We start from the raw sequence: 16,604 nt of genomic DNA, 5'->3' as shown, positions 1-16,604 counted from the left end.
TTTTTACTATTTCATTGAACTAACATTCCACTTTTAGTGTAGTAGTGTCTTTCTTAGTCTGTTTTATATGTGTATAAGTACACATATAATATGCTTTACCTTATTTAAACAAATGTTCTTCCAAACCTGTTTCCATTTATTTTTTCTCAGTAATTTCCTCCATGGAAAATAGGGTATGAATACCTGGATAGTGCACCATGTATCCATATACCAATCTGGTACATCTGAGTTCTGATCAAAATGCATTAAAATCAGTCTTTTGGCTCTCTCGATTTCCTTAGTATAGTTAATTTTCAGTACTTCATTTAGCTTGTAGTACTTACATTTTCCACCTATTCTGCTCTTCTGCAAGGAGCAGAAGGTGCTAATAGTTTTTAAAAGCACACATTTAACAGCCAGATTATAGGAGTTATAATTCTGAACATGAAGGCAGTAACTTCCCTGCAGCTCATAGCAAGGTGACAAAACTTCAGATGGAAGTGGAATTTTGGACATACATTTTTCTTGCTGCTTAAATTACGTAACTGTCCACTTGTCACACTGGTTTCTGTGTCTTCCTTTCTTGGACATCTAACTGTGGGAAAAGTCATGTTTCAAGCACTGAATAATCTGGTCCGTAGTTCCCTTTGATTTGGGTTCTCTATACACGTGATGGGCATTATAATGATCTCTTACTTTGCAAAAATACGTTTTTTAATGCTTTTATGACATTCAGATATACTAGAGTGATATATACTACTGAAAAAGCCTTCAGAAAGACTGGAATTCTGTATTCAAGCCAAAGTTTGAATGTGTGTTGTAGGGACTGCAGTGTGAAAGGAGGGTAAGAGAAACCTGACTGTTTATACACACGTATGGCATGGAGCAGGGATCTGGAAAAAAAAACCCACCATGACTTCAGATATTTAGATGATCATAAATGCAAGTACATGTGTAAGGGCACAGAATTATGGTGGTTTATATAGTCAAGTTCTGGTTTACCTAAGAATTCATTGCCTGCCTTAGTAATCTGAAGATATTGTTTCAACTGTATTCTTGTGAACATACCCAGTTTCACATCCAAAATGTAGAATATCCAGAATGGATTTTACATACTGTAAAAAGCAGCTAATCATAAATCTCTGCCTATTTTTCTGGGTTTGTTTTGGGATTTTTTTCAGAAGATACGAAGTAAATAGTCTGGTTAAGTTCCAAAAAGTTTTATATAATATAAATTTTTCCTTGTAGATTTTTGCTTCTTTATAACAGATACAAATTATTCCTGATGACACAGGATACTGATAACCATACCTTACATAGGGTTAAACATATTTAATGTATATTAATTTGAAACTCTTTTTATAATGGGAGTCCTGGGGTTTTTTTTGCTTCAAGTGTTAGCATTGCAAGTGTTTTTACATTGCAGAACTGAAATATCTGAGGACACTGCCAATCCATTAGTTAGCAGCTTAAAGCAGAATGTTTTGAGGTTAATCGTTCACCGACAGTCCTCCCTGTGAGCCTATTAATACACATCCTTACTGCCAGCTCTGCGTGCGAACCAGTCTTCTGCAAAGGGAATATATGTATCTTTATTACTGCAATATTGGGAACCCAGTGGTGTAAACAACACTGATTATGTGCAAAAAGTTTTAAAATTAGTGTGGTATTTAACATAAGAAACCCAAGGAAGCTTTTAAAGCTGCCGTATAGTTTCTCATAGAATTGGATTTCCTTTTCTTAAAAGAAGAGTAAAGTGTTTATGGAAAGTCATTAGAATACAAATTGTATGGTGAACTAATAAGGTAATAAGAACATGGGCATCTTAATTTTGTACATACATGATACTTTGAATAGTTTGATGTCATAAAGATGTATGTCTGAATCGCACCTCCTGATCCATCAGCCTCTGCTAAGTAAGTAATCGTTTAAGATATAGAATGTATCCTAGTGACGTTTATTTCTTCAGAGTTCAGTATTAGGCTTATTATTTCATAACATATGCCTTCATCTATACATTGTAGAACACAGTTCAAGTAATGTTCTTTCTTTTCAGATATGCAATATTAGACAGGTATGATTGATTGCTTTGTCATTATCTGTTATTGTTTCCTTAATCTAGATGTTACTTTTAGATTTGGGCTTTTTTATTTGAAAGAAATGGAAAACAAAAAGCAAAAACTGAGCAAAACTGGACATAACAACCCCAAACCTGTGCTTGTTAATCATTGAACCATGGTTTGCTGTTTTTGACCTCTTTAAAGGTCAGTTTTCCTGTGGAAATAAGCACTGTGATGAGAGAGAAGGCCTGAAGAGCTGGGAGGTGAATTTTGGTTACGTTGAACATGGTGAAAAGAGGAATGCACTTGTGAAATTGAGTAAGTCAGCCCTTCAAGGATATGTACACTTAAAAGAAGACAAATATCTTGTGCTTTAAAAGCTATCGAGTGAGACTTAAGGACAATTATATTAATTCATGCAAAATGGAAAATGATGAATAGGAGATAATTTTTGTAAATTAATTACAGGTAGTATGATGGTCTTGATTTAGAGAGAACGGCTATTAGCATGATATATGACAAAGTTGTTACAGGTTGAGCACCACTATAATTGGTGGTGTCATAAAATTAGAATCACTGATTATAAGCTGGTTTGTATACAAGCATGTCTGGCTTTAATGGACAATACTGCATTGCAAGGAGGGTTTTATCATTGTCATTGCTTAATCAGTTACATGGTTTAGGAGTCCTTAGGGCTTTGGACCAGACAACTTCTTGCACACCTTTAGCTCTACTAATTTTATTTTTAATACCTATGTTTTGTTCCAAAAATTCTAACTTCAATTAAATCACTTCCGTTTCCAGTCTTGTCTCTTGAGTGGGATTTTCTTATTCAGTATGGTGTACATTTTGATATATTCATCAGATAATTAAACTTACCACAGTTTACACAGTTACTTTGTGTAAAACAAGCTAATGGTGTTTTTTTCTTTTGTGCACAAGACACTCCATGTGGCAGCACTTTGTCTCTGGCAAAGCTCTAAGAGACTTACAGGTCTTCAGTATAATTGTAGAACAATTCGACCTGTCCACAAAGATCCATAAAATGGGATATCTGTACGTGATAAGCACTGACACTTTTTAATGAAAATTTGCCAGTGCTAAACCTGTCATCTTTCTCCAAGTTCAGTAAAATCTGGGTTTGTGCTGAAGACCTTTATCATGGTATTTTTCTCAAGCCTGGCTGCAATTACACTGTAACTTTTGTTTTGAAGGCAAAGCTACTGAAATTGGAAGATATTGCAAGTTTTGTATATGTATTAATAAGTTTTGTTAATTATGCTTATCACACACATGGGTGTAATGTTCTCATTCTCTTTTTTTTCAGGACTATGTCCAGAATGTTCCTACAAACTAAACTTTCATCACCGGTAATTAAATATTTTGAAAATATGGGGGCTGAATTATTGATAGATTACAGTTATGATGAACAACAAATAGGGAGAAAACTTCAGCTAGATGATCAGAAACTTCATTTATGCTGAAACAGATTCTGTTCTGGAGTTCTTATAAAGTCACTGGCTTGACACTGTTGAGAGTTAGATATTGTGCTAATGAAAGTACAAAACCCCTCAAACTGGAAGAATCCCATCCCCACCCCCATGAAAGTTTCCTTTGCTTAATTTCAGCCCAGTGATTGTTTTTCTTTTCTGAAAGTTTATGCAAAACAGTCTTTTTTATTTTCCCTCTTGCTGTGTGTAAGAGCTGGAATGCTTTTCCTTTTCTTAAAAACAGTGGTTTATGTGTGAATCAAGTGACTGTGCTTTGAAATTTTGAATTTGAGTATTCGTTCTTCTTTGAGAAAAACTTATTAATAGAGAAAAATAGTGATTTTTGAACCTATAAAATGTGTGCATTAAGATTTTATTTGTTTTTTATTATTATCTGTAATCTTACTGAATTCCACAACTATTGATACTCAGTTTTTATGATTTTCTGAATCTCGATGTGTCATTAATGGTTGGACTGGATGATCTTAAAGGTCTTTTCCAACCTAAACAATTCTATGATTAACTTAGTTGCATGGCTCAGTAATTAAGCTGTACAATTATCTGAAAAGCATATGAAAGGGAAACCTTCGAGCTAGGAAATTACGATTTCTGTTTTTAAAGTAACACAAATCAAAGGTGCATCTAGATGGATATATCCAAGATAGTTAATTAAAAATTAATTCATATTCAATTTCATTAAAGAACTGTGTTGGCACATATCAAGAAGGAGAATTAACTAGCTGAGATTAGTTTGATTTGTCTTGCTTCTTTTTGGAACTAAAATTGTACAACCACTTGAATTCAGAATAAGCATGGTCAAACATTTTCTCCTTGTCAGCTACAGAGTAATACTTTGAAAGAATTTTAATGACTTTTTTGTGCAAAGCAGCAGAAAAAAGTTAGCCTATGTTCACAAAAGAAGCCTATATAAGTAATACTGAAAATAAAATACACGGGTTGTTGGTCTGCAGCAGGTTCTTAGGCTTGAGATTCTTCTACCTCAGGTTTTGTTGCTTTCAAATATGAAAATATATTTTAAAACCTGTATTAACTGTTTTTCTCATTACATACATACAAGATTGCTAGAAGAAAAAATGAGATTTCAATATAAATAAGAATTTGGCATGTTACAAAATTATTTTCTGTATTTAATCTTTGATTGCCGGTTCACTGTTTTTGTTGCCTGCATCAGTGTCACTTTAGCAGCTTTAGCATTTCCTTTACCTCATCTTTAGCTATAGAGCTCTAGTGTTTCTGTAGCACTTTTCATTTTAACTATATTAATTTTTTTCAGTTTAACTAGTGATAGGTTTCAGAAAAAATGATAACTGTTTGAGGTAAATAATTGAGATTTACTGTTGCTTGAGGAGTACTTATAATAGAGAAGGTGTACATTCATTTTTTAAAGGCGGAAAGAAGTCAAAGCACACAAGAAAAGAGGCACAGCTGTACTGAACTCTAAAGAACCAAAAATTAAGAAGGCAAAGCTATCTTGTTCAGCAAAAAAGAAGTCCAAAAAAAAGACCCATAAAGGTAAATTTCAATTTTAGACCTTCAGTTTTTAAAATATTCAAATATGTTACTTGAATCTTAGTTTTGCTATACCTACATATGTACAGATATAGATAAATAATTATGTATAAATGTAGATATGGAACTTTCTTGACTGTGTAACACAGGTAGTCAAAAAGGTAAATTTCTTAGGTAAAATTTCCTAGGTGCACAACAAAGATAAATTTGGAGAAAAAAAGATAAATTTGTTATATTTTACAGAGAGGGAGAGCCTTCTGAAAAATATGCATTGCAAGGAAAATTTGTCCAAGGATTGGACACTGCATACCAGAAAGGCTTGTAAAGTGTTTAATTCCTTGAGGCTTTGGGGTTGAAAGCCTTTTGGAAATGTTAGGTAACCTTTTTATACCACAGATGGCAGGATAACATGTTTGTGCTCAAACTGATGCCCTTTGAACTCATGCAAGAAAAATCCTTTTGCTTCAGTGTTTGCTTGCTTTCTTTGAAAGTATGGTGTGTGCGTGCATGTGCACATGTTTATGTGATAGAAATATCCTTGTAAACAGTTTAAGATCACAGATAAAACCAAGATAAGCTTACTGGTTTTTAAACGGTGTTTCTTTCCAGATCAGGTTTCTTCAGAAGATTCAGATAATTCTGATAAAGGTAAAGTACTTGAATATGTTCTGCATTTTATGTTTTTGTAATAAATTGTATTATTTCATAGTTATTTGTCATTGGTCTTAGTTTTATTCGCTGGCAGTTTTAATATTTTATAAGATGATAAGAATGCTGCATGAAAACAAGCAGAGATATGAAGGGTCAAAATAATTACAAATTCTTGGAGAAAAACTGTAGGGAATTTTAAGGAGGAAATCTTTTAAGGAAGGAATAAAAATGTGGGCAGATAACAGAATGGAAATAATCAGAAAAATGAGAGGTCAGGTTGTTCCAGAAAAGAGTAGAGGGTGCAAAAATAGGTACGTTGTTAATAATTGCATGGGTCCAGGTATGCAAGTATGTGCTGCGTAATGTGTGCTGTGTAAAGTGCGTACTTCTCTGACATAACAACTACTACATTTCCTTTCAGGGAATGATACTAATATGTACTCTACTCGAAAAATTAATAGATTTTAAATAAATCCTAGGCTTTAACTGAAGTTTTTTTCCAGCTACCACCTGTAATACCTCAGAGACCTACTTGTTGTGGGTGGATGCACTCAGAGTCCCAGTGACTCTTTGGGCACTGGTTGTCTCTGTATCTCAGTAATTCCAGTCCCCAGTTTCCTTTTTGATGAAACAAGCCCCATCTCCTGGTCATGCCAGTTCTTGCTGCAGACTGTCTAGAAGGGATTGAGTGTTTCTACCGATTGTTCTGCTGTGCTATACGGTTTTAAGAATGTCCTCAGCACCTACGTTTTCCCACCTAGATACAGGAAGACCTGAAGCGGTTTACTTATGATTCAGACCATGCCCTAAGTCTCTGTTTTGTCAGGAAAGCTCTATTGGAAGATTGGGGTTTTTTAGGTCAGGGCATATTTCTGATAAGATTTTTGGTTTTGCTTTTCACTCCTTCTGTATACTTACACGAACGAAACAGTTATGCAGTAATCCATGTTTTCTGACAATTTCACTGATAAGTTACAATTGATAAAAGTTGTCATTCAAGTAGAAGTAATTGATTCATTTAATATCATGAGTCGAAACTGTATTGTAATTCTGGGTTTGTGATTATAAGCCCTTAATTTTAAGAACAAAGTGCTATGCTGCTGGTGTGTCAAGATCAGTGTTTTGACACGATTGTTGTTGTTATGTTTGGCCAAAATATTAGTATATTTAATCTAATCTAATATCTAAAAGTCTTTTTGATGCTGTATTGAATAATATTGGAAAATGTTTTGGTTTTACTTTATGCAAAATGAAGTTAAACCATCTAAATAATAATAATTAAAAAAGATAAATTCTGTTAAAATTTATTTCATAAGCGCTTTAAATTTTTTAACAGATTCAGGTAACAGTGATGCACAAGATGGTCCTTCAGATGCTGACTTTTGGAAAGGTCCTCTACAAGATACAGATGAAAAATCACGGTTAGTTTGATCTAGTGAACTTGTAGCTAGTAAAACGTACCATGTCCATTCAGAAATGAAAAGGCAGAGATTTTATCCTGCGTGTTTTAATGAATATTCTGACATTTAAAATTATGTCAGATCTCCTTCCATTTAGTGAACCTAAGTATGTTTTTTTTAAAGAGGAGACATACACAACACTGGAGGGAAAACTTTTGTCAAGCCACTACCATGCCACTGCTGTCTTACTCCCTACCATACTCTTAACTATCTTAGAACTAAATCCTAACAGTCAACTCACTGCTGTTGCACAGAAGGGGAAATGTGAAGGGTATAGGAATATATTGAATAAATCAAAATGGTCTATAGCAGCTACAAATTCTAATCAGAAGTCTGCTAAATAATCTTTTTCGTACAAAGATTATCTCCTAGGTACAGATCCAAAGCAGAACTTTGACTTTTTTTTTTTCTTTTTTTGTTTTTTTAACAGGGAGGAGGAGTTCGATGAGTATTTTCAAGACTTGTTTCTCTGAAAGTTGAAATTGATGTAGGCTGATTTTTCTTCATGAATTGTCACGATGAAAGTCTGGAATCCAGTCCTAATTAGGGACCAGAGACCTCTTTCTGCCAGCATACCTTTTCTACAGTCACTCATATGGACCATCTCAGTAGATTATTTTTGTAGAAGGCTTCAGGTCTAAAAACTTTCTTTTTATGGTGGTAGGCTGTATACTCATGAAATAAGAGAAATATTTTTTTTCAGTTCAGCACAAAAGATACATGGCACCCAAACTTAAAAGTAGGAAGGATGTAAACAAACAACAATATAGTTTATTGACATTACATTAAGGAAGTTGGCTGCTTTTTATTTTATCCCAAATTTCAGTTATTGTCAGATTTTTGTAAAGGGGCATTTTGGGAGATTCTGTTATTAGTTTAAAGCCATACACTTTAATATATTCATATTTCTAATTTATTAAACAAGAGTTAATAGCCTTAAATTTATTGGTCATGTAGACTTTAATATTCAGGTATTAGTCTCTGTAAATACTCTCAAATGCTATTGGAGAAGTTCAGTTTTTATCAAATGCATATTTTGCTTGAATTAAGGAAAACATATCTGAAATGTCTCCCCTACTCCTTAGAAAAGTTCAGTTCATGGTGACTTTGTTTTAAACTTTAGTTACAATATGATGTGACTGATAATTCCACTTACAAAAATCTGGTTGGTTGGAGAAATTTTTGATGTAAAAAATAGTGCGCGTTTCTACTGGAGATGTACATGTGACTTGTATGTTGTCTATGGTTTCTGACCTCCTTAACATTGATTGAATGTTAATCCTTCTTTAAAGTGTAATCCTAAATATACACGTAAAGAAGGTATATCGCTTGTGAAACTTACTGGATTCATCTTCGTCTTCAAATTGCAACACAACTTTAAACATTCTTTATTTTATGTTTCCAAAGAAAGAGTCTGCACGTGAGAGTTACAGTGGCTATTTTCTTTGTCCAATGAAAATTACTTTGGATATAAAGGATAAATGTTTTTTTAATAAAATGTTCATGTTAATCTGAGGAAAATTAATTTTGTATAAAACACATTTTTGATAAGTACTTCCCACTGTAGATACATTTATAGAAATTATTTATAATAAGTATTTGATGTGGAAAATGTAACAGTAGAGATGGTTGCAGTGTATTTATGAACATTTTACATGCACTTGTATGAATAAGTTGAGAACTCTATTTACAAGTATTACTTAACATAATTACAATTTAAACAGTTTGTACTTACATAATAGATGACAGTACAAGGACGTATTTAGGGTGCCCTTGAGTAAGAAATAAACGTAGCCTTGTGTGAAGGCTTCTTTAGGTAAGAAGGTGGATTTAAAGGTTAATTCTCTGTCATCTTGCAAGCTTGGTTGAGAGTCAAATCCAGTCTGCAGCAATCTGCTTACATGTATGCAACTTGCCCAAAGGGGCTTTTGTCAAGTGTGTTGCTATATTTGTTGCTTCAAGTATTGTATATTATGTGTTCTGGATAACTAACTCCTCGTTGGGTCTTCAAAATACAGTTATGAAATGGTACAGTATACATATTAAATACATCATTTAATACAGTTTGAATAAAATTACATGATTAAACAACCTTGAAATAGCTTTCTTAAGTATCTGCATTTAATACAGAAAATCATAACCTGATACCCAGTTTTATGTCATAACTAAGTTTGCATAAAATATTTGGCCCATTTATAAATAGGGATGTAGTAAGTGGGATTTTTTTGTGGATTCCTTTAATTTTGGGTGATAGTTGTACACAGTATCTATGTTCGTAGAGCATTCTTAGAAAGGTATATAATATGGCAAATCATTCTCCCTTCTCTGTGGCTGCTGAGGGCTCTTCAGAGAGAAAAAAAAGTATGGGTCTCCTTTCTTTAAAGGGGGAAGAGAAGTGGCAGGATTGAGTCTGCATGTCAGACTTGTTTGTTGCAGGAGTTGCATTTGACATCCATCTCAGATTTGGAACGGGTTCCAGTGAATACTCAGATCCATGCATAATATACTAGCCATTTTCCTTCCTTCATCTGCAGGAGGAGCCGGCTTCCTGAGACCTGAGTAGAAGGTATGGAGCGGACTCTGTCATTCTTGAAGAACAGAAGGTTTTGGTAGGGAGATCGTTGTTTATGAAGAGCTAATTTGTGTGCAGTCTGTCGTCTTGGTTGTAGAAAGGGAGGTAATGTGAATTCTGATGTGCTCTACTTCTGCTGTCCTCTCCCAAGATTCAGTTGGTGCCAGTTCACTGGTTTTCAAATACTTTTATTTACTGCATTTTAAAAAAGGTGCACTGAGTGTACATGAGCCTTTTAAAATGCCTCTGAATGTAGATCCTGCTGTAGATATACTGGTATAGGTATCTTAGTATTTTGCTCGTATGCAAAATACGATGTTTACGGTCTGCCTTTTTAGATTTTTACAATAAGAGATGGTCAGTTTAGGAACTGTGGGCAGAGCCATTTTCACATGGGCAAAAGAGTGGTTTTTCAGAGCTATGGCTATTACAGATTTATCCTTGGTAGTTTTCAAAAAATACTGTGTATCATGGACCTGCTTTTAATAGATATGAGCCAGGGAATTGTGTTGAGTATTCCTAAAGTGAAGGAGATGTTTACTCTAGAACTTTATATAGTATTGAGAATGAAGGAAAAGGACAATTCCAGGTTAAGGAAATAGACATAATATAAAAATCTTAAATATACAAGTTATGAAAATTGCAATTTTTTGTTTGAATTGTACATGTTAGATTTCATTCAGTAATTTCATATAAGATCTGTCAAAATTATTGATATTTTTTTCTGGACAGTGTGCAGAAGTTACATATTTTAATAAAAATACTGTATATAAATTGAGTGACATGAAAAAATACCTAGAGCGCACAGTGAACTCATTTTGCACCATTATTTTTTCTTTTAATTTTCCAGTTATTAATTGTAACTGTTTACTCCATTAAAAATCATTTCCAACAAATGGCAAGTGTTTAAGAGGATTGTTAAGAGGTTGATCTATACTATTCTATGCAAAGCAGAAATCCGCTGGGGCTCATTGAAGTTCTTTCTAGATGTCTTTTCTGTAGCAGAAACAGTGTCTGAGACAAAGAACTACAAAATTATACACGTTTTGGATTTTCCATCCTCTCCACTTCCGCCACCACCTCCAGCTGCATTTTCAGCTAAAAAACAGAGAAGCGAAGTGAGTATTTTCTGTTAATTTTAGCTGCTCTGATTTCTTAAAAAGGTATTGCTTTTGTGATATGCGTATTACGTGTGTTTGACCTTCTGAAAATTGAACGCGCTTTCACTACTTATCTGGGAAAATGGAATAAGAAACAGTAACACATGCTCTACATACGTATGTGTATATAGTGTAGCAGCTGATACCAACATTTCTCAAAGGACCAAACACACACTGAACCACTCTTACTGGAAAGTTTCAGTAGTTAAATATATATAACTCTGTCCCACACATACAAAACTGAGGTATGCAAGCCATGCAAAAGAAATAAACTCTTGGATCAATATAATCTGTGAATCTATTTTTGAAGCAGATGATACAAAAACTTTAATTTGACCTAATTGTATAAGCCTTTATCCAACCCTGCATGAATCCCTTTGTAATTCCCAATTAAGAGAGAGAGACACTTTTAATGTTTATCCATAGCTTCTGATTCTGTTACTGTCTCTCTCAAATGATTCCACAGATGTTCATTGGTCATAGTTAAGATTCTTTCGATGTAATAAACTGCGTTTCCAGGTTCATTTAAGGTAAGATACCAATATTAGAATTAAAACTTACATTTGAAAGCTGTGGATCACCATGTTACTAGGTCATTTTCGACCCTTTCCACCTGCATTGAAACATGTCACATAATCAGTGTCCTACCCTCTGTAATTTGTGGATATAATCAACACTATGTTACTAACTATGTATTTTATTTTATTAGTTTAACACTGTATTCTGTTTTAGTTTCTTTTCTGAACTTTCCACTGTAGTGGTTCAGCAAATATGTTTATTTTGTTTTCTGTCTGCTGAATGGCTAAGACTAGCCAGGTCAGTGTGATCTAGAGAAACCACCATGGTTCAGCATGTATCAAATTATTGTTTGTGTGAACTGACTTAACAAACCCATATATTTACATGGCCTTCATTTGACAGTGTCAGATCTGTTCTTCACAAATGTGTACAGCCTCATTGCAGTGCATATTTAAAAAGATGAAAAATAATTCACTTACATTTTGTGATACCAATTATGATACGCAAAGGTGAGATCCTTAGCTCCTGCAAATCAGTCTGTCCATGCTTGCCTGTGTAAGGTTCCTTGTGGGAAAATACTTCTTTCCTTAAGTCAGTGACTTAAGTGATTCCAAAATACCAATGATATAAGATGGTCCTAACTTCAAGTGGGAGTAGAAATATTTGAGTCCTCCTAAGTGTGTAATTTAATTTTTATTTAAGAACCTTATGCTTAAGGGCATAGGATCAGACTTCAGTAACTATACTCTTTGCCAAGAAAGCCAATGTATAAGGAGGTTTGTGTGTAGGTGCCGGGTTGTTTTGTTTTGTTTTCTGCTGGTATTTCTGTTAAGTTCAGATGCTTACATTCCAGTGTAAGGAAAGAGTACTTTGTTCATCTTCATAACTGGCTAGTTCTCAGCAATAAATTAATCTTAAATAAATAAGATCATATGATTAATTGCAAAAAAAGTGTCTTTAAAAATAACTTTGGGAGACAATGGGGTGGGCATAATTTCTGTGAAAGTGTGTGTAAGTGGTATCACAGTGTGAGCAGGCCAAAATATTTCTTGTAGTTTTATTACAGTAATAATATCTGACTCATTTTATTAAATGTCTTTCAACAATCTGCTGTGATTAAATCATGTAATTTATAGTACTCTCCTAACCACTTTGCAACAACTTTTTTTTTCTTTAATTTTAGCCTACTATCATGTATTTTGGGAGCCAATAACTCTCTAGTTCCACTTCACACTCTGACAGTAACTTGGTGGGTAGCCTTGAGTAGCCTCTCTTTTGTGTGAAATGTGAAGAACACTCACCTGTTTCCCACAGACACTGATTAACAAATAAATTATTCAGTACTGTTTTATGTTTTGAAGATGTGAAACACACACTTAGAGTAAACTAACTTTTCTTCTTCAAACTAGCTGACAATAAATCATTCTGTAGTAATCACACACACTTTTGATTTAATCTCTGAACCTTTTCAGTCATCTCAGCTGATTGGCAGAGCTGCTGACCTACTGTTCCACATGCAATACAGAATAAAAATAATTGACTCATTTCACTCTTACACTTGAGCGATAGGTTCTCAGTTTGTATAAAATCAGATTCTCTTCTAGGTTATCATACGCAGAACCATACTTTCAATTTTTGGACTTGGGCTGTCTTAGGAAGATTAGTCTTAAATTTGTAATATGAGAGAGTGTATTTCAGCCAAGAAACTGATGGTATGGAACTAGAGCCAAAAGCTTTATGTTAAACTTGGAAGAGAAGTGGGGATTTGCACTGCTTTTTTATGTTCCAAATGCACACTATCCATTCCCATCTCTTTTCCTTACGCTTTTCATTTTCTATTTAAACAAAGCACCTGAATACATGTGGGGCTGATGCCACACAAAATATTGATAACATCTCTAGTAATTTAGGTGATGGCAGCATTCACAGATAAATAAGTGTTTAATTACATTAATTTTTAAGTCTTAAGACAAAAGAACTTTTACATTCCCTTCACTTTGTGATGGTCATATTTTCTATAATTCTGCAGTTTAGAAAATGAGGTCAGCATACTGGACTTGTGTAATCTTTAAACGTTACTCCTCTTCCAAGTAAGGATAAAGCTAATTTGGCTAATCCAGAACTCGCATACCATTAGTATAAAGTTTACTAGAATATTGCACAAGTAAGTGCACTGCATGTGTGAATTTGAGTGAGAGAGAATATGTTGACTGCCTTACAAATATAGATAAATGAAAACCTTAGAAGTTACTTCACCTTTTTTGGCAGCTGCTGCTTCTTCTTCCTTTTTCTTTTGTTCCTCAATAACTTTCATCTTCTCTTCGTATTCATCAGCTCGTGTTTTCCATTCAACCCTGTTGTTTTGAAGACCATCAAACATAGGTGTAATTTCCTTGTGAAACCTCGAGAATTCCTATACAAACAATTTAAATTAGTAAATTAGAAATATATAAACACTGATGATTTGTCAAGTCTGAATTTGTGGAAATATTGCTGCTTTGCAGAGAAAACATTAGCTTTTATTTTTCTGTTAAATCTAATTCGGTATGTATGCTAGATTAATTGATTTTATTTGATTTCACATTTTTTCCAAGCACTTGTTCAATCTCTAGTAGTGGGGTTTCTGTAGAAGAGAAAAAAAAATTAAAAGAAATAGTGTGAGTGCCTGCTGGTGCACATTTGAAAGCATGTTCTTAGCCATGCAGTGGTGGCGTATTATTGGAAATAGCGTGTTGGGATAATAATGCCCTATTGTGCATAGTCAGTTAGAAAAGATCTGAATTATATACTGCACATTTTAGTATCTTCCCTAATCCCACATTTGCTAGTCTGATACATATAATACGATTATAACTATGATACATGATATTTTATCATATGATTATCAGTATCAGGATATAATAAAAAAGTCTAGTATCCTGTAGTATATTCCAAGCAGATGAGGATGTATCTGAAGATGTTAAAATAGTACATGTCACTTTGCTGCATGACATCGTGGGATAATATTAAAAGCTAGACAGGGATTAATAACGTTGGCATTTCAGTGCCTTGCAGAAGATACAGAATATCTATATTTCCAGAATATTGCAAGTTTCCTATTCCCTTTGCTGTGCCGTTAATTGCTTTCCGTAACCATCCACATGTTGCATACTTACATTAAATGGGACCGTGAAGAATCAGACTGGGCTTTCTAACTCAGTCTTTCAAGGTAGTAACAAAACCTCAGTGCCCTCAAGTTTCACTGAGATCTTCACTTTTTATGCATTTGCTTCACATCTCTTGAATTTGCTTTGTGGGACCAGTTCTTCTATGTAACAAAAGATTGAAAAATTGTGGTGGTTTTGATAGTTGTTCACCTTGTGACCAAGAGTCCTGCTGCTGTCTAGAATTTTTTAACTGCAACAGTTTGTCACTAATTGTGCCATCAGAACTGCTGCAGTGGGAAAACAAAAAAAATTATTCTTACCTTGTATACAAACGTACACACAAAATCTATGAAACCAACTTGGAGCTTAGGTAGTTCATCTCCTTTGTTTCTGTCCATCATAGGCTAGAACAGAATAGCAGTAATTTAGATTATGTAGATACAATGCTTTTGGTATAATGATCTAGTAAGCATCATGGACCATTATCTATTCACTGTTTTAATAAGTTAATATTGCTTAACACAGTTAAATTATTTAGTACTTACAATTGGTTGTTGCTGTAGCACAGTTCGTTCCAGGTCACCTTGCTCCCAGAATTCATTTGCAACCATGAGGGCAACCTGAATAATCACAATTCAGTGGAAGTGTCAGCAGAAAGCAGTAAATTTAAATAAATAAAGGCTTTTCAGAAAATGTGAAAATGTTGATTAACCAAGAACTGGCATATTACTGCTTAAATCAATGTATTCTCAATTTACTACTTAACTGTTCTTACTAACTTCCCTTCCATAAAGAGAGGACTTATTTCTTGCTAGCTGTGTTATCTCCGAGTAGTTTAAAAAGTTCTCCACAAAGAGGGAGTTTTGGTCAAACACAAGAGAATTCCACTCTTTAATCCCTGTAGAGATAGTCAAGCGCTTCTTTCAAAAATTACAGACACTCTTTGGTGTACTTAAGGCTTTTTCCAGCAAATTATCTCTACCAATAATATTCTGGTGCATGCTGAGTAAATGATAGATTATCTTCAACAGGAACAAGACAATATTAGCCACATAACACAATCTTCTAGTACCTGTAATGTGTATTACCTAGAAGGCTCCACAAGCATCTTGCACCTGTATTTTGGTTATGCATTGTTAAAATCTGTTCCTGTAAGGCTAAGTGACGAGCGTCAGCATGATGGTCAGTAAGTACTGAAGTACTGGAAACATATACTTAAATATCTATCAAATGATAGTAAGTAATTTTTTTTTTAAATGATCATGCACCAGATAGGCAGTAAACCAGATAGCAAATGCAGTATTGTCTGTTCGAAAAGCACCGACCTTACTTTGCACTTCCCAAGGCTTGGTTATAGCAGACAGGTCACATCCAGTCATCATCATAGCCCTTTGAAAACACAAAACAAAGCAGGAGTATAGTTAGGATGATGATAGGGGGAGGGGGAAAAAAAAAATCTGGATTTTTAAAGGAATTTAAATACCTAAGATGCAGATGGATGCACATTTTGAGAAGATTGTAGACATCTATTTCTAATTTAAAATCATGGTTATGCTCCTCATCGGACAATAACACCAAGTTTTAATTTACATGTTTAGGTGCCCAAATTCTTCTAAAATCTGGTTCTAGGTGACTGATTGAATGAAGAGTAAAATATTAACCACCTACATGATGACTTCTTTTTTGGTTGGGTCAATAGATATATATTTAATTGCCTCCTCTTCCGTTTCCATTTTTTCAATTGCATCCACAATCTTTTGAAACATAGTTCTTTTCCTGTTAAAACATTCCAATAAACCGTATATTAGTGAACAAAAGTTCCTGCATTAAAAATGAAAAAGCCATATTTCTGATATTTATGCTTTTTCAAAGTAGTATCTTAGTCATAATAGTATCAAAGCGACACCTTCTTCCCGTTGAACTCAAACTTTTCAGGTAATCTAGCACATTTAGCTTTTGCTGTATACTGCTGACATGTAACATACTATGTCAGAATTCCTGACAAATAACCAATTTCCTAACCTTTCATATTAAACT

General features: G+C 34.0%; 2 protein-coding genes across 4 annotated transcripts in view; one reads left to right on the top strand and one right to left on the bottom strand.

Moving 5' to 3' along the window:
* Window positions 1-9,491, top strand: part of LOC104023884 (protein FRA10AC1) — a 29,107-nt gene extending 19,616 nt beyond the window's left edge. For both annotated transcript variants that reach the window (XM_075717410.1, XM_075717409.1), the window contains exons 9-14: window positions 2,244-2,357; window positions 3,367-3,409; window positions 4,938-5,062; window positions 5,669-5,707; window positions 7,047-7,131; window positions 7,601-9,491. In XM_075717410.1, coding sequence (XP_075573525.1) covers window positions 2,244-2,357; window positions 3,367-3,409; window positions 4,938-5,062; window positions 5,669-5,707; window positions 7,047-7,131; window positions 7,601-7,643 — 449 coding nt within the window. In that variant the 3' untranslated portion in view covers window positions 7,644-9,491. The remainder of the gene's footprint in view (window positions 1-2,243; window positions 2,358-3,366; window positions 3,410-4,937; window positions 5,063-5,668; window positions 5,708-7,046; window positions 7,132-7,600) is intronic.
* Window positions 9,492-10,769: 1,278 nt separating this feature from the next.
* PDE6C (phosphodiesterase 6C) overlaps window positions 10,770-16,604 on the bottom strand; it is a 29,019-nt gene continuing 23,184 nt past the window's right edge. Inside the window, exons 17-22 of one of the 2 annotated variants that reach the window (XM_009485271.2) lie at window positions 16,236-16,343; window positions 15,893-15,956; window positions 15,113-15,187; window positions 14,888-14,971; window positions 13,678-13,834; window positions 10,770-10,840 (exon numbers count right to left, since the gene is read on the bottom strand). In XM_009485271.2, coding sequence (XP_009483546.1) covers window positions 10,770-10,840; window positions 13,678-13,834; window positions 14,888-14,971; window positions 15,113-15,187; window positions 15,893-15,956; window positions 16,236-16,343 — 559 coding nt within the window. The remainder of the gene's footprint in view (window positions 10,841-13,677; window positions 13,835-14,887; window positions 14,972-15,112; window positions 15,188-15,892; window positions 15,957-16,235; window positions 16,344-16,604) is intronic. The other variant, XM_075717593.1, reaches the window with a different exon arrangement.

The sequence above is a fragment of the Pelecanus crispus genome, chromosome 10 (assembly GCF_030463565.1).
Source record: "Pelecanus crispus isolate bPelCri1 chromosome 10, bPelCri1.pri, whole genome shotgun sequence".
NCBI classification, from domain to species: domain Eukaryota; kingdom Metazoa; phylum Chordata; class Aves; order Pelecaniformes; family Pelecanidae; genus Pelecanus; species Pelecanus crispus.
Note: the sequence above shows the minus strand (reverse complement) of the source record. Positions and strands in the feature narration are given on the sequence as shown.